The sequence below is a fragment of the Pogona vitticeps genome, chromosome 6 (genome assembly GCF_051106095.1).
Source record: "Pogona vitticeps strain Pit_001003342236 chromosome 6, PviZW2.1, whole genome shotgun sequence".
NCBI classification, from domain to species: Eukaryota; Metazoa; Chordata; class Lepidosauria; order Squamata; family Agamidae; genus Pogona; species Pogona vitticeps.
This window is the reverse complement of record NC_135788.1, coordinates 85,702,416-85,723,936: the sequence shown is the minus strand read 5'-3', so window position 1 is coordinate 85,723,936 and position 21,521 is coordinate 85,702,416. Positions and strand designations below refer to the sequence as shown.

The window sequence follows — 21,521 nt, the reverse complement described above, 5'->3', positions numbered from 1 at the left end:
TGGAAATACATGCTGTACAAGAGATAAAGACAAAGGAGCACAAGGAGTATAGCTTATTTTGTGAAAACAAAAAAGAAAAAAGAAAGACAAGATACCAGACTGAATTTATTACCACTAGCAACAGATACAATTCTTGACCAATACATTCCTCCTCTTGCACTGAACTTAAGTAAAGCATAAGAAACATTAAAAAAACCCTAAAAAGCCAGGGCATCATTTTCTAAAGTGCATCCAACACATAAATTAAGGGGGTAAAAGCAGGGGTAGATGATTGTTAAAACAGAGGTGTTTCACTGGCATAATTTACACACACACACAGAGCACAGGCCACTTAATATGCAGAAATACACAGACTTTACCTAGCACACTTAGCAGCTTGCCATTCAACTTTTTCTCTGTGTTCTGTGACCAAATTGTTGCTGAATTTTGTTTTGAAGATGGTATTGATGCCTTCAGCGTCTCAAATCTCACCAATACAACAGCTCCATTCAGGCTTTAGAATATAGTTTTCTCAGCATATAAAGAAGGAAGTGCCTACCCTACACCCTCTATGGTAACTTTTTCTCCTCATGATGACTGCTGAGTCTGAAAAGGAAAGGTAGTATGCAAGCTGTCCAAACAGGCAAAAACACCAATTTTCCAGAATACAACTTTTCTCATGTAAGTTGGAGTCTCTACTCCTAAGGAATACAACGTAGCATTACAGATACCACCTATTTGGGATAAGGAATTTCACAAATGCTGTGTGCTGAGCCTATCAGCAGGGCACTAAGGGACAAGTAGGCCCTGAACAGATATCGCTCCCCTAATCTCAGTATCTTCCACTTAATCCTCTGCCACTATTCTCCTCCACTGAAGCAAAGCAGCTCAAATATTCCAGCCAAGCCTTGCTACTTCCAGAAAGCTAGTCTGAGAATCAACAGGTTCAAGGTCATGCACCTCTAATTCCAAAAACAGCTTGCTTAGGGCTGGCTATGCAAAAACAGGGAAACTTACTTTTGGTGCTAGCACCAAACTGCTTGTTCCTTCAAAGATGCAGTTACAACTGCTATTCAAACAGGCAAGCTAAAATGTTTTTCATTGAAGGTATAAACCTGTCACCTGTATCCACCATCCTTTCACACAGCAAGATAGGTGCGTTTTATCAAATCATAAAACAAACCTTTCTGCTCCAGGCAAAAACACTCCCCCCCCATACTCAATATATAAAGCCATAATGCCCAAAATCTTCCATTACATGATAGAAAATAACTACAAGCAATGCTAACTATCTTTCTAGCTGTCAATAGCCAGAAAACAGTGAAATGCTCGTGGATAGCTGCCCTTTCACACTGGGTAAAATGCAACAGAATTCTGGCCAATATGTCCTAATTCCTGAAAGTCTAACAAGACATTCTTTTTCCCCCATGGTGACTGATTACGTTTGAGTCCATTCTTTCATCTTTCACCACCTTGCCAGCTTGCCAGCTCAGTAACGGGCACATGTGAGATCCATTTGTTGCCATAAAAGTGTATGCAAAATTCTGTTCTAGCATATAACAATCTGACTGGAAAATTCCCTGCAGGTTTTTGGCCCTGCAACGTGTCAAATAGCTTAAGGTGACCACCATAGGAAAGGACCATGCTGATTTTGGAAATTCTGCCAGTGCTTTTAAATTTGAATCTACAGATCTGGGGTGATGTTTCTCACAACATGCCTCAGAAATCAGAATTCTTAGACAGTGATGTCAAACAGCAACCAACATGGTTCAGACATGATTATGACAGCATGGGATTTGAGGCACGGATAGTTTTTTTTAATCAACAACTCAGACGCTTCCATTGGTAGGAGAGATGACCTCCTGCCCTGCTGCCAAGTTTGTCTTGTGGCCTCATTATAAGAAAAATATGATGACCTCTTCCCCAGAACACAACAGCAGCTACAAAGACCCTGTTTTTAGCAGGAGCTGTATGTAGTGTTGTGCACATAATGGAAGTAGCCAGCAGTTCAACAACAGAAGATTGCTAGCAGCATTATCCCCCATGTGAACATATGGCAGTCACCTCTTGGATTTAGCAGTAAGTTCTCCCACCCATGAAAAGTGGTATAGGTTGGGTTCCACCTGCCCTATTCACTCAAAAGGCATCCTTGATGTTCTTCAACTGCCGCACAGCCAGATCCACAGGTAGGTGAAAGCGTAGGTTACTGAGACGGCTAAGGATATTGAGGGCCCCCTCAAAACCTGTCTGGGCCATGTAACTCCAGGGCTGGTAGTGGGCTTGGATCAGAGCCCCCGACTTGCAGATGAGGTTGAGCCAGGAGACCAGTCGCTGCTCGTTGAGAGCCAAGCACACAAGAGCCTTCAATTCCGAGTCTGCACTACGCTTGAAGGGGTCATGCTCTGACAGGACTGTGTGGATTGCCGAGAGTAGGCTCTGCTTTGGAGTGGCAGGTGCCCCACCCATCACTGGGAGGGAAAAAGACTGAGAAAGTTTGCGAGCCGGTGATTCTACAAAGGCACGCCCATTTTTGGAATTGTAATACTTCACAAAAAGCTCCCATGGGTGCATGGCCTGAGGGGAGGAACTCAACACGGGCAATAAACAGGCAATAGGGGCTAGGACCAAACTCATCCCAGGCGACGGAGTATAGAGCCCATGGGCCAGAAGGTCCCGCACTGCAACTGTCAACTCCTTACGCACAGCCAACGTGAGCTCATCTCGTCCTCCCAAGGAGGTATCATGGACACCTGAGTAGCTAATGACATGTTCTGGCTCTTGTAGCTGATACTTCTGGGCCAGCTGTCTCACATGGGCTACAGCCATCTCTAATTTGTTCACTAAAAGTGAATAGTCCCTGTCAGAATGGTCCTTCTGCCATAAATGTTGTGGAATTTGTCCTGTTGCACAACCAAACTGGCTCACAGCAAAAATCTGTAGCACAGCAAGCATTCGGCGCATGAGGTGCAGCCCCGTCTCCCGCATCCTCTGGGCTTCTTCACCGTTTACTGCATGGAAAAAAAAGAGATATTCCTTAGCAGAGAAGTCTCTCTATACAATGATTCTGAATCCTGCTTTATTAAGAAAATCCATCTGTGGACTAGACTGGTAAATTTTACACGTCTTTGATTTTAGAATGATTTTATCTGACCATTTCTGTATTTTAAACAATAGTGACGGCTTGTATCATGTTTTTATTTAACCATTTCTGTATTTAAACAACTGTGACAGCTTTTAGCTAATACAATAAACTTGGACTTGGTAAATCACACATGGACCACTCTAAGTCATTTAAAACATTAAAAACTACATAAATTAAAAACGACAACAGAGAAGCCTTGACAACTTAATAATGTCATGATTCTTAATCCCTGAAGACTTTGGTGAATAAATTTGGCATTAAAATGAGGTTATTGTCAGCACTAGTCAAACTCCTAAGGGAAAAGTGTTCCATAACTGAAGTGCTATAGCTGAGAAAGCCCTCCCCATGACTGCATGTAATAGCTCATTCTCCATGGTAGGACATAGAGGAGCCCCCCCCCCAAAGAACTTAGTGACCAGGCAGGTGTATATAGGGAGAGGAGTTCCCTCAAGCTATTTAGGGCTTTATAGATCATCAACACCTTGAACTCAGACTGGAAGAGTACTGGCAGCTAATGCAATTCTTTCATAGCTGATGTCTTATGTGCTTTTATAGTTGTTCCTGCAGCAGTGCAGCTGCTGCACATTGCACGTGTAGCGTCCATGTTGTCTTCAAGGACAGCCTCATGTAAAGTACATCCCAGTAGTCTAACTGGGAAGTTACAGTACACAAACCACAATAGCTTGATTGTCCCTGTTCAAGAATAGTTATAGCTGACAGACCAACTAAAGACAAGTCCAGAGTACTCCAGATTATTATGCTCACTAGAAGCTTGAGTGACAAAAATGGCTCAAGGATTACCTCCAAGCTACCTACCTGCTCCTTCAGACGGAGTGCCACTCCATCCAAAACAGGTTGTCTACTTAACTCCCAGACATGGGAATCACCAAGCCTCAGAGCCAACATCTTGTTGGGATTCAGCCTCAGTTTACTGGCCTTCATCCAGCCCCCTAACAGCAACTCTAGACTGTGCATAGCCTCAGCCAATTCTGTTGGCAAGGAGAAGCTGGGGTAGGTTTCATCCTTATAATGATGGCACCCACCCACCACCAAAACCTTAAATGATTTCTCCTAGCAGCAGCTTCATATACAGTAGGTATTGAACAGAATGGGGACAGAATGGATTCCTGCGGCATTCCACAGCTCAATCACCATGTGGCTGAACAAAAATGCCTCCAATACAAATTTCTGGAATTGGTCTTACAGGTATGAATAGAACTACTGCAACACTATGCCTCTTATTCCCATTATACAGGGACAGTCCAAGAGGATACCATGATCTTTAGACTCAAAAGCCACCAAGAGATCTAGGAGAATCAACAGTGCTGCCCCTCTATGCCCTTACTCAGGAACAGATAATCAGTTAGGGTGATAAAGACTGCTTTAGTGCCTAACTCTGGCCTGAAAACAGGCAGAAATGGGTCCAGATAACCTGTTTCCTCAGACAACATCTGAAATTGCCCAGTCACCACATGTTCAAGAGCCATGCCCAAAAAAGGAGATATTTGTGATAGAGCATCAGTTCTCACATACCTTTGGGCTAGGGATGTCCTCTTCAGGAGAAGATGCACCACTGGTCATGATGCCTTTTGATTTGAGAGATTAGAGGACGGATAGTTTTTGGACAGGCACTCTGTGTGGGCAGAGAGACTGCCAGCCCGTTGCAGTTTCCACAGAGTTTAGAAACTCCTATTTACTGTATTTTTCCGTGTATAAGACTATACTTTTGTCTAAAACCTTTAGACTGAAAATTGAGGGTTGTCTTATACACGGAAGTAAGCTGAGGAGAGAACAAAAACAACTATACTTGCTAAGTATACTTGCTAAGCCCCATTTAGATTTCTTAATTTTGGATTATAAAAGTGGAGAGCGTCTTATACATGGGGGCATCTTATACACGGGAAATACGGTATTTCTTCTGTTTTCTTCACAGGAACACAACAGCTGCTCCCTACTAGTATATAACTGAAAACTCATGTGAGGACTTAACTAAAGTCCCAAGAATTCTGGCTGTGAGAATTTCGTGTGAGTTCTTGGATCTGAAGTTCAAGAAATCCAAAAGGCCTATGCACTACCACCTTTTCCAAGGGAGCAGGCACTACCACCTGAAATAATGAGACATTTACTACTCTCTGGAGCTACCCCCATTAATTTGCTTCTGATAGATGTTATTAACCAAGATGGGTTAAGCTTATATGAGGGGAATGGAATAGTGTCTTCTCCATATGATCGGGCCATAATAACTGAATTTGACTGCTAGAAGCATGACTAGATGATGCTCTGGTGACCACCGCCCAGACATGATATTTGTGGAATCCAGTTCCAACCAAATATGATAGACTTTCTCTTCAATGTGCCTGGCAAATTATAGTGACAAATTATGTGTATAGTTTTGGAGAGCGGCAATTAAGAGATGCACCAGTCACACAACAGGATTGCATACTGCAGCCCCCTCTTCTCCCTAAACACTTTCAAATCCTTATCTTTCAATGACTCTCTAATTCCCATGTGATAGGCAAAAGGTGACACACACCTTTTTATTCACCTAGGCTTTAATAAGTGTTAAAGGATTTTTTTTTTGTTTTGGCACTATTGTGATCCCCTCCTAGAATCAATTTTTGATGAAAGGCCATAATAATAATAATGTATAACAAAACAATTTTCAAAGGTCTTTGTTGATTAAGGACAAAGCTACATAAAGGACATCTAGCTGCTCACCTCTGTTACTTCTGTGGGGCTGTTGGGTGTTTGGCTTGCAGGTGCCACTTCCCGCTGAACAGTCGCAATGCCCATCGTCTTGTTTCCCAGGACTACTGATTTCTTCTAAAAGCCAGAAGATGATTATTTTGACCAACCATTAAAAAATCTTGACACACACACACACACACACACTGACTCTCTCTCTCTCTCTCTCTCTCTCTCTCTCTCTCTCTCTCTCTCTCACACACACACACACACACACACACACACACACCATGTTGTCTGGACACACTGCCATCCCAGTAATAACACTTTCTCAGCACTATACCCTTGCTGTTTGCACATAAATAAGGCCAAACAGCTTTTTACCTGTACATGCCTTACTTCTGTGCTTTCCTCGCACACCAAAGGATCCCTAAGCCTAGTGAAGCCATCTGCTTCTTACTAGGAAATTACTCTTGCTATCTATAAATGGAGGCATCTGGTGGAATGCAGGAAGCCCTATTATGGTAAAGGTCATATGAACCAATAGTTGAGAAATTCTTTTGTTAAAACAATATGTAAAAGGTTTTGAGATATTTAATATTAAAGGTTAAGGTCAGCATACTGTTCTTTTTAACTGTGCACAGAAGGGAAATCATGGCCATGGACACAGCTAGATGACAAGGTATGAAACACGTGGCTGGTTATGTATCCAGCACATCATCAATTAGCCATGGCATCTACCAAAATTTCCTGTACAATGAACAGAAAGAAGCTACAGAACATCAGCTTAAAACTTTTACTACAGCATGGTGTTTCCCCTTTGAAAGACTTCATTCAACAATGAGAATATTAGTTTCAGTAACAGTGAACTACAGCTGTAAAGTTTTCCAGTAGTTTTTGTGGTATCCGGTTTACATCTTTTCTTTTTCCTGTAAACTAGGGGCAGGGCTCTTTGCTCTATAGAGAATGTATTACTGCAGTTGAAAGCATACATTATATTAAAGATATGCAAATAAATGAACCCTTGATGTTGTATCTGGCATTTCTGGGTTTTGCAATTGTTCAATTAAAAGCATTCCCAAGCTCCAACAATCTATATAGTATCATGATCTATGATATTGCTATCTTATAAGTCTTCGCGACAGGCATGTCCTTGCTGATACTCTCCCAAAACAGCAATTTGCCACATAAAGGAAGCACAAACACAGATATTAGATCCTGCAACAACCCCAGATGTTAGCTCTGTCCCAATTTCTTCTCAGACAAATGACTACAGAACCTAATACACTTGCCAATTAATGCTAAAACCTAATAAGTCTAATGAAAGAGATTTCAGTCCGTGAAAGCACGGTCTAAAGTGTAAATATTCCTTGTATTAACACCCACGGTTCATCTGCTATCTTCTTTTACTTTTATATTTACTTCTCTCCCCCTTCTTCCCCACCTTGAGTTTTTTTTACTGATACATCTTTTCCTGAGTTTTCACCAACCCACCCCCACACCTGTAGGATTACAGTATCTGCAGGAATATTTACAATAGAATTTAACACCAAACATAGGCCATAAATTAGTGCAGGTGGGACTTAGAATGTTTTACTTGTGAATTTGGTATTTCATTTTTTCCATATGTCTGACGAAGTAGACTTGTCTACAAAAACCCACATTAAAATATAATACTCTTTAAGATATTCCATGTTTTTGTCCTGTTTTGTTTCTTTGGATTTTGTCTGATTTCCATACTAAATGTTAATCTCTAAGGTGCCACAAAATCGTTATTTCTCATCTGATAAGACTGCCAAAGCTACCTCTTGGCAGCTTAGTAAATGCAACTTACTAAACAATATTCACGTTCCTTTGTTCCTTTTACCGCAGCAGTTCCCTACCTTGAGTCCCCAGATAGCCTTGAATAGCAACTCCCAGAAGCCCTTGCTGCCACAGCTAGTGATGAAGGCTTCTGGGAGTTGCAGTCCAAGAATGTCTGGGGACTCAAGCTTGGAAACCACTGTTTTACCATAATCTCAAAGCAAGCAAGAGTAAACATTTCATTAAATTAAAGTAACATTTACATGGCTTCAGCATCATAGTTCACTACCAATTTGCCACTCCATTTTAAGGTCTTCAGGTTGTCTGTGTATATTCCACACACTTCTAGATTTCCCAGGTCCTGCCCTCATTATTATTATTATTATTATTATTATTATTATTATTATTATTATTATTATTATTATTATTATTATTATTATTATTATTATTATTATTATTATCATCATCATCATCATCATCATCATCATCATCATCATCATCATCATCATCATCATTTATACAAGATAAGAGCTCTCAATATGCTGGACAAATGTCCTTACTGACCCTGTATAAAACTGATAAACATCTCAAGATCCCGGATCTGGGTTTTCAGTTGTTCCACCAGCTGTTCCTTCACACGTACTGGGTTGACAATCTGGGCCACAGCAGCATCCACCTGATGACGCAATTCTTCTGGGGACAGTGAAGCAACATCCTCACTCAAATTCATGTCCAGCTTCTTGATCAGTTCTTCAATAAGCACCTGCAAAGCCACATAGGAAATATGTTGGAGTCTGTTTTGCTCCCCAGTTTGAGGAATTCTTTCTCCAAAGTGCTAAACATCAAGTGGCTCAATTAAAATGGTGCCCAGACACGTGTATCAGGATTAAATTTGTCTGAGCATCAGCAGGCCTCACCTGCTGTCTCTCCATGACCATGGACTGGGGCAGTGCATCATAGCTGCCTTCCTGATAGGCAAATGTTTCCAAATCATCTAGCTGAGCCTTGAGCTGTAGGATAAGCTCTCGCTGCTTCTCCTTCCGTGCCTCCAGTTGTTCTTGTTTCTCATGCTCACTCTGAAACAAGGAAAAAAACATTTGATTTCTCATATTTGGAAATGAAAGTAAAGCTCCAAAGACGTTTGTCCACAGTCAGCAAAACATTCCTATAGAGCAGCCTTCCCCAACCTAAATTTCTTTAAATTTTTAGACTACAACTCCAGTCAATTCCAGACACCACATCTAATGTCCAGAAATGATGGAAGATGTAGTTGAAAGCACCTGAACAGAACAATGTTCTTCCAGCCTCGTGGCGCAGTGGTTAAAACGCTGTACTGCAGCTAAAACTGTGCTCACGACCTGGGGTTCAAATCCCAGGTAGCCGGCTCAAGGTTGACTCAGCCTTCTATCCTTCCGAGGTCGGTAAAATGAGTACCCAGCTTGCTGGGGGGGCAATGTGTAGCCTGTATAATTAAAATGTAAACCGCCCGGAGAGTGCTTGTAGCGCTATGGGGCGGTATATAAGTCCAATCAATCAATCAATCAATCAATCAATCAATCAATCAATCAATAAATGTTGGAAGGCTATTCTAGAGCAAAGGGGGTAGACTACACCCCCTCAAATGTTATCAGCTCTAGCCAATTGCTGTTCGACATCACCTGGAGAATTTGCCCTCTCCTGACTTCAAGCTATGGCTCAGGAACAGCCATATCCTGTTCAGTTCAGACAGCCAAACCTATTTTTTATGGCAAACCTTATAATCTGAGATAAGAGTGTATGGAGCTATGTATGCCAGAAATGCAAGCATTACTCAGGAGTGAAAACTTACACACATGTACAAAGCTGTCTGTACATACTAAAATTAATGGATGTGTACAATACAACTTGCTCCTCTCCACTCTCAATTGCAATCTCTGCATATGCTATTTTAATATAATGGAGAAAATTCTCTTACACAGCTACAAAAATGGCATAATGGCTCAGGTTAAGAAGTCAACACAGGCATTATCAGGTGTACAATGAGTCATACAACTCACTATGCAACTGATAATATCTACAGTGATTTGTTAGCTTGGGGCAAATAGCTTCAAAGTTACACTTTGTGCTACATCAACATAAGAGGATTCTGACCATGTTCCGGAGCAAATGGTTCTTGGAACTGGAAATCATTTTGAGATATTTTTATACACATAAAATTAATAGTGTATGTTTTTAAAAGTGATTAAACATGCACTTATTACCACAGAGCTCAGTTTTGCTTACTTCTGAATTGTCATGCACAGAATTGTACTGTTGCACACATTTCCTAAAAATACCATTTGCACAGAACTTTGCTTAAAGAAGTGGTGTGTGTTTTTTTTGGCAGCTAAGGAACTGCTTAGAAACTGCTTGCAAGGTCAGCAAGACTGTTTTTAAAAAGTCTTGCTAGTTTTGCAAGCAGTTTCTAAGCTGTGGGGAAAAAGGCTTTCTCACCCTTAGCCACCAAAAAAAAGAAAAGAAAGTAAGTTTTGCCAAGACTTTCAAGAGGCTTTGTTTCACCTGTAGCTGTTTAAAAAAAATTTTTTTTTGCCAAATTATTTTACTGTTACTGTGTATGGTCACACTAAACTTTCTGCATTGGCTCCAGTGATCATACACCTGAATCAATGCAAGTTGATCCCACAGCAGAGAAAAAAACTATGGATAGGTAAGTGTGTGATTCCAGGCTGATTCTTATTTCTGTTTGAATTGTGTGATCAACAACAACAAAAGCGAACTAGTCTGCCCCAAACTCATATTTCCCATATTTTTACCAGTGTTGCTGCATCTTTAGATGCAACAGCAAATACCACCCTCATCAAAGGCATTCTAATACAAACGTTTTTTTTGGTAACTCCTGAGGTCTTCTCTACACTCTTTCCCTTCCAGTCACATGAAGTAAGAAAATTTCCTTAATCTCCCTTTTGGCACTTGCTTTATTTCGACTACAAAGATAACAAATGGAAGCATAAATCCACCAATGATGCCATTTGCGATATTTACCCAGCTTTTGCAACAAAAACATGAGATAAATGAAACACTACCACAGTTACTATTCTTACTGCAGTTTTCATCCCCAGGTGGCTTTCCTCAGATAGCAAAACTATATCTACTCAAAAGGTAGACTCTAACTCAACAGTCCACCTTCAACTATGGATGCTCCCCTGCCTTCAGTGGTTTATGTCTCTGACAGATGTGTCAGAGGCTGGCAGTTCAATTCCCCATTGTGCCTCCTTGACAGGGGTTAGACTCAATGATCCATAGGGTCCCTTCCTGCTCTGCAATTCTAAAATGATGATGATGATTACGATTACAGTATAATCTGCCTGGCGAGCAGAAGAGCAATGGCTGCAGCCTTCCTACATGTTTAACACATGTTCAACACGTCCAAACGACGCCACTCGTTCTCCATTATCTCCGTAACCTTGACAAAAGATAAAAAATTATGGGAAGGGAGAGAACGTCCCCTTGAAAGTCGAGAGACGGAAGAGAGTACAGTACATCTTCGAGTCTCAGCGTCGGGTTCCTAAGAAACGGCGGTCGGGAAACAGGAAGAGCGGCACCCGCTTGCTCGCTGGCTGGCGCGCCCTCCTCACCTTGGCGTCGCCCGCGACTCCCTCCACGGCCGCCGCAGCGAAGCCGAAGCCGGAGCCTGGGCAGCCGCGGAAGGCGAACTCCTCCAGCTCGCGGAGGAGGCGCTGCTGCTGAGCCGGCCCGGCCCGCGCCACTTGCCGGAGCCGGAACTGGACTTGGGCGAAATGGGAGGCCAGAGCCAAGAGCGCCGAGTGGAGGCGGCGCCGCTCCGCCCGCAGCGACCGAGGGGACCCCGGCTCGGCCTCTTCCCCTACGACGTCCTCCTCTCCGACTTCAGCCTCGGCGACCGCGCCCACCGGCGCCCAGCGCTCCCCAGGACCTCCTGCCGCCGCCTCCATCATCACCACCGCCGCCACCTTCGCCGCCAGCGGCCACGACTGACGGCCGCTCAAAGGAGGGGAAAAAAAATATAGAAACACCACAAACCGGAAGCTCCTCGCAAGACCGCCGTGCCGGTAAAAAATGTGACGTAACTTCCGGAACGGCTGTCGAGTCGAAAGGCTGCTGGATGCCCCTAGAGCTATAGCAGGTGCCTCCTCAAGCCATCCAACTCTAACCTTCAGTGTTAAGAGTGGGCGGCGGTGCAAAGGGAGGCAGCTTCCGACCGTGCGCGTAACTCAACCATCTTCTCTTACTTTTGTCGGTAACATCGCGAGAACGCACGTTCTTCATCTTTAATTTAAAAAAAGTAATCTCAGGAAATGCAAGAGAACAAGTCCTGGCTATGTTGCTAAAAGGTGTCAGGATTTTGTTTGCCCAATACAATGTTTATGATTTTGATACCCTGTGCGAAACGAGGCGAAATGTCAAAAAGTTGAGCGGGATTCCAGTGAAAATTTTTTAAAAAAAGTTAAAGAGGTATCGATGGGAAAGTTAATCATACGGCGCTTATTGAGCGATGTCATGCATGTTTATTCTGAAGTAGGTCCCTTGTATTCAGTGGGGGGCTTATGCATTTTAGCCTACAAGCGCTTAACGTGGATTGTCTCTAAACGAAATCACATATTCGTCATATATTTCTCAGAAAGCTTGCATATCCTTTCTCAAACAAAAATAACGAATTTTACGGCACTCAGAGAAGACTTGACATATTTGTGAGGGTACGAGAGTTCGTGTATTAGGAGACTGCAAGAATTCTTGTGCCATCATAAAACATGCCAGTCCTTGAGGTGCCATAAAACTGTCTTATGTCGCAAAAGGCGAACACTTCCAGCGGTCTGCAAATTTATCTCGAGGCAAAGTTATTTTTTCCAAGTGCGATGCAACACTTCAAGAGAGTACCCAGTAAAAAACAATCACTTCTATAGCGTTCGAGGGCATTTGGCCGATACTCTCTTGGGATCCATCGGGAAATTTCTGGAGTCCGGCCCTCCTCGGGAGAAATGGGGGTGATGATGGGCAGCGGCAGCTGGGCGAGAGGGAGGCTCCAAGCCTGGCTCCGCCTGGCCAGAGGGGGACTTCAAATAATGCAGCCCCCTTCCTTGGACGGAGACGCCGAGGGTTTGCAGTCGCCATGGCAAGGTGAGTCCGGGCGATGGACTGTCAGTATTGCTGTCAGTATTGTGTTGCTACAATACACGGGTGAAACTATCGTTTGATCCCAGAGGATGTGCTCTCTGCGGTTTAGAGTTCGCGCGACCTCTCTGATCAGGAAGGTTCCCGTCCCCAGCCCCTCCTTTTCCCCACGTGAAGGAAGGAAAGGCACCCTCCTTCCAGCACAAGGGCTGAAATCAACGCTGTCAGGCTCTGAATGTATGCTGTCTGGCTATTGGGTAGCCAGAAATAGCTCTTATGCATCGGGGAATAGAGGGTTAGCCCTCAACTTCCAGCGCTAGTGACTTCCCGATAAAAGTTTGCTTGAGCATTTCCTTTTCAGGAAATAAACACAGTCCTTATTTCCCCTCCAAACTCCAGCCAAAAGGCCCCTTGAGGCACTGGCCAACTGGCATCGTATAATTATTCAATCTTTTCTGATTGTTTTTGGAAAAAGAAAACAGAAGAAACGGCGGGACACACTGGAAATATATAAGAAGACAACTATGCCCGGGCTCCCCTTTATTCCTCCCCTCTAATGTCTGTGTTTGAACTGTGAGGCAGGGCAACTGCATAATCAAAACTTCATCTGGAAGTACCATTTGGGTACTTCATTTGGAAGTACAGTACCAGAAAGGCTGCTTGATCTTAGAGAGGTCTGAATTTTGGGTCATAGATTGCAGACCTGAGGCAAAACACACATACACACACAAGCAAGGAGATTTTGCTCATTGGTACAGACCAGATTGCATCACATATTCCAGATCAATTACTTTGGATTGTGTTCACTAAAAACTGCAAGGCTTGGAACTCTAGGGTGCTAAAATCCACACCTGCCATAGTTTTGTGGAAGCTATGAGACTTCAAGGAGTTTCAGCTCTTTAAAATATTTAGTGCTGATGGACCAACACTGTAACATGCAATAGTTTCAAGCCACTATCTTTTTCCTAGCAGTGGTATTTATAACCTATAGCTCTGTTATTGCCCCAACATGTGCTGTTTCTGTGTTTCCCAAGGCAGCCAGCCAAAACTCTGTGGTATGACCGTCCACGATATGTGTTTATGGAGTTTTGTGTGGAAGACAGTACAGATGTGAAAGTGGATCTTGATGATTACAAGGTGGTGTTCAGGTAAGGGTCTGTCTTGAGAATTCTTATATCTGGGTAAAATTAGATACGAATGCAGGCAGAGAGATTTTCAGTCATTTGAATATACAGTCTGAACATACTCAGTACAACATGTTAACACCTTTTTCCTAATTCAGTAAAGCCCACCACACAAAAGGGAAAAACCATAGATAAATTACCCAGTTAAGGTTCTCCTGAATGCCCACAATTGTTTTCTTCTGTTTTCGTGTACTGCAACTTGTGCAGACCCTAGTATTCACTTTTTGATTGTCACTTTTTGATACCTAGCCTTGCAAGTACTAGAAACTCTTTTGCCCTCTGTATTCCAGTGCTCTTTCTTTCCCTTTGCTCTTTCTTCTCATTATGATCCCTCTTCCAGTCTCTCCCCCCCTTTCTCCAACGTGCTGCTTATTCACCCCTTTCCTGCCCATTTACCTAGTCCTTTTCTACCCCCTACCCCCACTCTGAATAGTTCAGGGGCCTTGGAGAGGGAAGCAGCACATAGAAATCTCCTGGAGAAACTCCAGGTTTCTTAGTGTTCATGACTTATTCCATTTGTCTCAGAAGCACATCTCAGAGGAATCCATCAAGTGTGCTAAGGAATGAGTCTTCATGGTCTTGGAACTTTGACAAAGACAGAAATACTCAGCGAGACAACTTCTCTTTTATTGTATAGATAGCAAGTGTTGGTTGCCATGGATGCTTGTGAACCAGCAGTCCTAAGCCTACATGGTGGAGGACAAACCAATACTATACAGAGTGAAATTTATCAAAAGCCAATGTGATAATGGACTTAAGTTAACCAATTCTTACAGAACTGCAACTTTTGCTGGCAAAAGGGGAAAAGTCATTAAGGCATTTATTCCTTAACACCTAAGCAATCTAGCCACCAGGGCATTTATTCAGAAGTAATTTCTCAGTTGACACTTTCTCAGTTGAAGAGAAAGTGTCATTCAACTACACAGAAGTGTTTACTGTTCATTTTTTTCCAGCTGTAAGAATGCTGATGGTATAGAGATGTACAATGAGATCAACTTTTATGACCGGACAAATTCCAAGGTGAGCAATTCAACAAAGAGGGGAGCAGCTGTGGGCCATCATAATGAGGAAAGTGGGAAATAATCACTGTCCATTATAGAAAACCTCTGGACAAAGTGAGGAGCACAGCAGAAGGACTCTCAGTTGAGCATCCTCTTCTTGAATGTTTTCTAGAAGTACTCGGAAGTAAGCCGCTGGCATTATCAGAATCATAACTCCTTTTTTCCATGCAGCTCTGTCACATCTATTATATATATGCAGGGATGCATACACACAAAAGCTCTGCACATACACCATACCAACTTTCTGCACGTAACTTATAGTTGTTCCACAAGAGGTCCTTAGCAAAAGAGTAATTAATGAACAGAATTAGGAGCCACCAGTTTGGAAGAAGTTTTAGCCACATTTTTTTTCCTACATAAACACAGTAATAAAAAGGATAGGAAGATTATAAAATACCTGCAGGTTTACTATGTTTGTTGAATGGTTTATTTAACTTCTAGACTAGCTTCCTCCTAGAACCAGGTCCCAAGGTGACTCATAAGATTATTTTTTTTAAAGTACAAATAAAAATGCAGTAATTTATATCATTAAAAATACAATTAAACAAGTTTTTGTATTAAAACAAAATTTAGTCAAAACAGTTTAAAAAACACTCCTGCCAATAATGACAACCATAATATTACCAAAGTACAGCACCCATCCGTTAAAAGTTCTGTTCTTAGAATCCAATCACTTGCTTAAAGTTCCAGGGCTTGGAAGCAGCCAATAGAAAGGCTTTCCCGAAAACTACAGTAGTGGGAGACAACTCTGAAAATCATTCCAAGGGCTGTGATTCCTCAGATGCAGGCTTGCAGAACATAATTACTGATCAACTGCTCTTTTGTATGTTCAGTCTTCCATCACCTATGCATTTATTACATCCGTAGCTATTAAACACAGATACTTTTACCTGTGGTACAAGGGACAACCACTTGCATATAAATATCTAACATTGCATGTTTAGCTACAATCAGCGTTTGCTTATCTCTTAAGCTTTTCTCTGTTTCTTGAATGCATGGTGCTACTCTGTCCTGCATTAGGAGGAGACAGAAAGTATGGCTTTGTTCTAGAACAGCCATTCTCAATGGGGGCCATATGGCACATTTGAAGGAGGCTATAGATTCATCTGTTCATGTTGTATCTTTTTTTTGCACGCAGCCAAAAGGTTTCCTTGTTTGACAAGGCCCTAGAACTTGAGAAGTGCTCCTAAAAGCATTGTGGGGGTCCAAAAATGTTGAGAATGGCTGTTCTAGAACATTATTTTCTGTCTCTGCAACATAATGGAAGTATTAAATCTTTTATACCTGTGCTTTTGGGGGTCTGGATTGATTTCTGTAACAATACAATCCCTTTTAGGATTCTCAGAACAAGCGCTCAGGCAGGTCCATCACTCTCTTTGTGCGCAAGTGGAAGGAAAAAGTGGCCTGGCCACGGCTGACCAAGGAGGACATCAAGGTAGAACTGACTGCTTGTTCCCTTTTTCTTAGAGAACTAAGTGGGATGTCTTGAAGGGAAGCACCATGTGAGGATATCTGCACTGTTTACACCAGTCTTTGTCTGAAATGAAAAACAGACATCAGTAAAGCCAATTTGCTGATTACCAAGAAAGTGTTCATGGAAATCATTCACTTTCTGTCAAAGACATTGGAATTCCCCAAGGAGCTGTCAGATGCAGGTTGGCTGGAAAGCGGAGCCAAATTTCTATGTTTTCCCTGCTATTTAGCCATTCCATGCCATCATGAGGTAGAGTTGGGAAGTAGCTTGTGGAGGAATGGGCAAATTTGATTCTGATAGAAGCCATTCTCTTTCCTTCTGACAGTAGTTTAGGATTAGGGGCATACCCTTTTGCTGGCAGAATCCTCTTATGCTGGCTGATTTCAAGGCTCTGTCAGCAGAACTGTTCTGCTGGCCATGATCTGCTGACAGAAAACCAGAAAAGGATATATATATAAAGGGCACGCCAGATTCATACCTCCCTCAGGGAGGGAGCAGGGGACTGGACTCAGTGGTCTTATAGGCCTCTTCCAACTCAGTTATTCTATGACTAAGCCCATAGGCATAGCCACACTGCTGATGGAAAATTATACCACAACAAGGGCAATTATTTCCACTATCCCTAGACTGTGAAAAGGTTGGATTCAGCATAGCTTCAGCTGGCTACCTCTCTGTTCAGCTTTGGCCATCTTGTCCAGTCAGGATTGCACTCCAAATCCCCAAAGACGATGCCTAAGTCTTCTGTCTTGCTAAAGGGGACCATATTTCTGATTCTAATTACTTTCAACTGTTTGTTTTGCTCCCATTGTTGACGTTAACATGGTATAATTCCATAAGATATGTAGGGATTTGAGATCAATTCCTCTGAATGTTATTTGAGTTTGATTTTGGGCTAGATAAGGATGAGCAAGCTGAAGTTAAATCCAGACAAGACAGAGGTGCTATTGGTCTTATCTGGCTTGGGTGTTGGGATCCAACTTATCCTTGAAGATTTTCCTTCTCTATTAATTGCTTGGGAATGCTCCACAATCCTGTGCTGCTCCCAGATTTTCAGGCAGTGGTAAGGATCACATTTACATAGCTAGTAAGCAGTGTAACCATGCCAGAGTTAGTCTCATTAGGCAATAATTATCCATACAGTATCTTGGTTACATTACATTCTACTAGTTGAATGGTAGTTTGGTGCTACCCTTGAAGAGCATTTGGAGGCTACAAAGGGACATAGCCAGGTTGTCCAATGGTAGTGACAATATAGATATCACATTAGTGTAAATTTAAATATTGTAATTGCTCATCTTATTTGCAGCCAGCATGGCTTTCTGTGGACTTTGATAACTGGCGGGACTGGCAAGGAGACGAGGAGGTGGAAGCAGCCATGGTTGAACAGTATGCAGAGGTGAGTCCCTTTATAGCGATCAAGGCAGAGTCAGGAGTTCTTTTCTAGACAAAGCAGCTGCGCCAACATTTGAAGGAGGCACTTGTGGCCTGATTTTTCCTACGATTGTACTTGATCTGGCTTCCTTGACCAACAGTGATAAAAGGAACAACAAAGCCTTTTTAGCCAGAAAGGTATGGAGATTGCAAAAAACAACAACAACCAGTTAATATGGCTGGCAGTCATTTGAACAGCAGCTGTAGTGGAAAGACCATCTCTTGCCAACAGGCAAAATTATGCTATCATAAAAAATGCAATAAATTACTTTTTTGGATTACTGTACATCTCCCAGAGTCCTCCAGCCAGCATGGTCAATTTAGTATTTATATATAATTTATTTTCAGCTTGGCAAAGTTGCTTTTTTGAACCACAGGTTCCAGAATCCCCCTAGCTGGTACAGCCAGATTATGCTGGAAAAGGGGTTTCAGGACTGATAATCCCCCAAAAAAGTAAATTTGCCAAGCTCTGTATTTCTACAGCTTTTCCTTTTCAGAACATATAGTGTTTCAAAGTGTTCATTTAATCTGTCATTAATCTCCAAAAGTCCAGTTTAATTTAGGCTGCTTCCAAATTAAGGGCTCCTAGAGCTAACAGTCAAAAGGCATTGCACATCTATTATGTCTTTTTCTCCTTAATTGATTGTTTTCTGGTAAATAAAAGACAGGAGCAGCAGAGAAGAAGCAAAGAGGGCCTAAAAGGGAAGATTATTTATTTGAAATATTTTTGCCATGCCTTTCTCCTTAAAAGGACCCAAGGCAGCTTACACAATTAAAAGGACAATATTTAAAAGAATAAGTATACAAATATTTTAAAAGAATTAAAACAAGTAAATAAAATCAATAGGGAAAACACATTTAAAAGCAACACCTAGTGCTCACACCTAGTCTTTCTATTCCCATACAGCTCATGCAGAGTGTCACAAAGAAGGGGCCACCTCCTGCCATGGATGACCTTGATGTAAGTACTTGGGAGGTAATAGTCAAGTGAGATTCATATAAAGTCAGATTTAGTCAGTCTGTCCCCAAGTTGCTTCTCTTTCCCTGGTGTTGCTATGCTTACGAATTAATGAGTCTAGCAGGTGGAGAGGGGATTTGTAGCCCACTGCTGCTTTAAAGGACTTCTCCAAAACTAAATAGAAAGTCATAAAAATTCTACAGAGATTCATGTTTGAGCAATTACACTGGCAATCTAAGCCCATGATTACTTCCCAATCACAAAACAAAGGAAGCTAATTTGCAAGATATTGGATGTGAAAATGCTTGTGCTTTGACAATCCAACATCTTTTAATAAAGGAAATTCTTGTTTCTAACGACTTGCTATCTGTATCAAAGTGGTTTGAGTCTATGTCAGTAATGTAGCTCTTTCACAGCATTCTTGCAAAATCTGATAAAATGTGTTGTTCCTTCCATAAAGATACTTATCTCTTCCTGTCTGCTGTTGTTATCTCTTCCAGGATGACATCTGAAAATTGCATGTTCCAAAGGTAATCTTCATGGCACCCAAATCTGGAACAGTTCCAGGCAGTGCCCCCCCATGCTTGAAAGGAGGGGAACTGGTAACATGGGGCTAGGGAATGCCTTTCCTAAACATACTTGATGTGCCAGTTCTGAAACAACTGTTGTTTTTTTTAAAGAAAGGAAATAGAGAACTGCCATTGGGGTTGTATCAGAGTTTTTGATTATATGACATGGAAACAAAACCTAACAGGACTACCTGGTCTAGAAATATCCCCTTTCTCACTTTTATGCTTTCACTTTGTAGTCTTTTCCTGGACAGGTTCAGTTGCATATCTAAAGTAATTCATCAGTATAAAAGATTATCATGCAATGTATCATTTCAGTAAACTGAACTAACTAAATAAATACAGTACATACATAGTAATGTGAAGCATAATACAAATCTTCAAATAACATGCAACAATTACATGAATTAAATAAAAACGAGGAAAATTGGAATCCCTGAACGCTAAAGCATCAGATACAGTACATACATTTCAAGACTGCTGAATTTTAGATCAGTTCATTGTGAATCCGTCAAATTAATTTTGTTCCATAATCCACTAATGATATTTTTGTCCACCAAAGGAAGACTTTCTATATGCTGCTTCCAATCTTTTTTACTCCTATCTTCTCAGCTTCCCACCAACTATCCATTTTCAAAGCTTCCCGTTTCAAAGTTTTGTGCTCACAGTTCTCACCCAGTCAGAAAGACTATTGGATAAGATTCCAGGCTGTGTGGACCAGTTTTTGTTTTAATCTGCATTCAGTCTTAAATATCTGGAAGTGGAGCTAGCGGTGACTAGTTCGCTGGTTGCTACAGTGTATTTCCCATCACTTTTTTGCCTTCCTGCCTTTTATGAGAAACAGGAAATTCTGCAATTAATTTTTCTCCCCCCTGCCCAGGTATGAAAGCACCACTGAGATTAAAGCAAAAGATGGTGGAGAAGAAATGGAATGGAGCAAGCGATGACTGATGTACACACCTCAGGGATTTTCATGTTTTACAGTTTTGCTCCAGGAGGCTGCATGAGGAGCACAAGCCCTAGCTTTAGAAGGGGACTCTTTCCTCTTAGACTCTTATTGCTGGAAGGACAATGTAATGGCCACAGTCCTCTCTCCCCCTTACATAAGTGGGAACAGGACCTCCTATGGAATGCTGCTGCTTGGTTCTGTTCTGGTTTTACTTTTCTCTCTGACCAGCACTCCTTTTTCTTTCTGTCGTTCCCTCTCCATTTCCCTTTTTCTCTCCATAGCATTTCTTTGAGATGTAAATAAAAGCAGGAAGCTATTCATTGCCCTGAAAATAAATACAAGTAATAAATCTGATCTTTTTGTTGACTGTCACTATCATGTGTCTGACATAGAGTGGCCAGTGAAAAAAAGGGTTTGTACACCGTTAACAATAGAAGACAGAAATTCACCTGCTGAAATTCTCTCTTCTGAACAATTAATAAAGATGCAGGAGCCCTGTCCTCTTTTCTATTAGGACATTCTATATTGAAGAATGAATCTGACAAATCTAAAGGTATGGTGGATTCAGAAGTGAAGAGCTGATTTCCATGATTAGCAACATTTGGGGGGAGGGGGCACAAGAGATGACCAAACCAGCACTTCAGAGAAGCAGAGTCATGATTTGTTCATCCTACCAGTCTGTCTATACTGTTGCAAACTACTGGGCCTGCAGAATTTCAAAGCAAAGCAAATGCTGAAAAACATAATACTTACTTTTCAAAACAGAAGCCCTTCAACCACATATGCAGAAATCCATCAGTATGCACCAGGTAACAAATGATGCTTCAGTGGAAAAGGAGATTTTTATTCAAGTCTGGCTTTTTTGGAGTGTCACAACACAACTACAGGAAAAAGTGTAAAATACCATGTATATTTACATGGGAATATTTACAAGCAGACATTTGTAGGACTGCAGACTTGAAGATGCATTTCTATCATGCTTGTAGTTGGCACATTTCTGGCCCCAAGTTACCTTTACAGTAGACTTCTAAAAAAATTCATGCAGAGCTTGGAAATTTCTTTTTTGGGCTACAGCTCCTGGCACAGTGGTTTGACTGGGACTTGACTGAGAGAAAAGCAGGGAGAAGAACTATGTACATTGATCATCTCACTGGACAAA

At 41.8% G+C, this 21,521-nt stretch overlaps 2 protein-coding genes across 5 annotated transcripts; one reads left to right on the top strand and one right to left on the bottom strand.

Annotated features, from left to right (window-relative positions):
- Nucleotides 1-92: 92 nt before the first annotated feature.
- RUNDC1 (RUN domain containing 1) lies at nt 93-11,677 on the bottom strand. Its single transcript, XM_020796101.3, has 5 exons — nt 11,224-11,677; nt 8,527-8,685; nt 8,174-8,372; nt 5,840-5,944; nt 93-2,987 (listed from the first exon to the last, which is right to left on the bottom strand). The coding sequence occupies exons 1-5, from the start codon at nt 11,560-11,562 to the stop codon at nt 2,116-2,118; spliced, it is 1,674 nt and encodes a 557-aa protein (XP_020651760.3). The 5' UTR covers nt 11,563-11,677; the 3' UTR covers nt 93-2,115.
- On the top strand, nt 11,634-20,716 carry PTGES3L (prostaglandin E synthase 3 like). 4 transcript variants are annotated; one of them, XM_020796108.3, is made up of 8 exons: nt 11,634-11,750; nt 13,771-13,884; nt 14,874-14,940; nt 16,318-16,416; nt 17,762-17,851; nt 18,794-18,847; nt 19,345-19,374; nt 20,294-20,716. In XM_020796108.3, the coding sequence occupies exons 2-7, from the start codon at nt 13,817-13,819 to the stop codon at nt 19,354-19,356; spliced, it is 390 nt and encodes a 129-aa protein (XP_020651767.1). In that variant the 5' UTR covers nt 11,634-11,750; nt 13,771-13,816; the 3' UTR covers nt 19,357-19,374; nt 20,294-20,716. The 4 variants fall into 4 exon arrangements, with proteins under 4 accessions (XP_020651767.1, XP_020651765.1, XP_020651768.1 ...); XM_020796106.3 differs by lacking the exon at nt 11,634-11,750 and adding an exon at nt 12,512-12,742; XM_020796109.3 differs by lacking the exon at nt 11,634-11,750 and adding an exon at nt 12,607-12,742 and having other exon boundaries at nt 13,775-13,884.
- The last annotated feature ends 805 nt before the right edge of the window (nt 20,717-21,521 follow it).

Excerpts from the sequence above, each read along its gene's own strand:
- RUNDC1 (XM_020796101.3), bottom strand. The coding sequence starts at position 11,562 with ATGATGGAGGCGGCGGCAGGAGGTCCTGGGGAGCGCTGGGCGCCGGTG. Across the intron at positions 8,373-8,526 it reads TGGTCATGGAGAGACAGCAG|GTGCTTATTGAAGAACTGAT; the intron begins GTGAGGCCTGCT and ends GTGGCTTTGCAG. Across the intron at positions 2,988-5,839 it reads GCCCCACAGAAGTAACAGAG|TAAACGGTGAAGAAGCCCAG; the intron begins GTGAGCAGCTAG and ends TTTTCCATGCAG.
- PTGES3L (XM_020796106.3), top strand. Across the intron at positions 14,941-16,317 it reads ATGACCGGACAAATTCCAAG|GATTCTCAGAACAAGCGCTC; the intron begins GTGAGCAATTCA and ends AATCCCTTTTAG. Across the intron at positions 16,417-17,761 it reads TGACCAAGGAGGACATCAAG|CCAGCATGGCTTTCTGTGGA; the intron begins GTAGAACTGACT and ends TCTTATTTGCAG.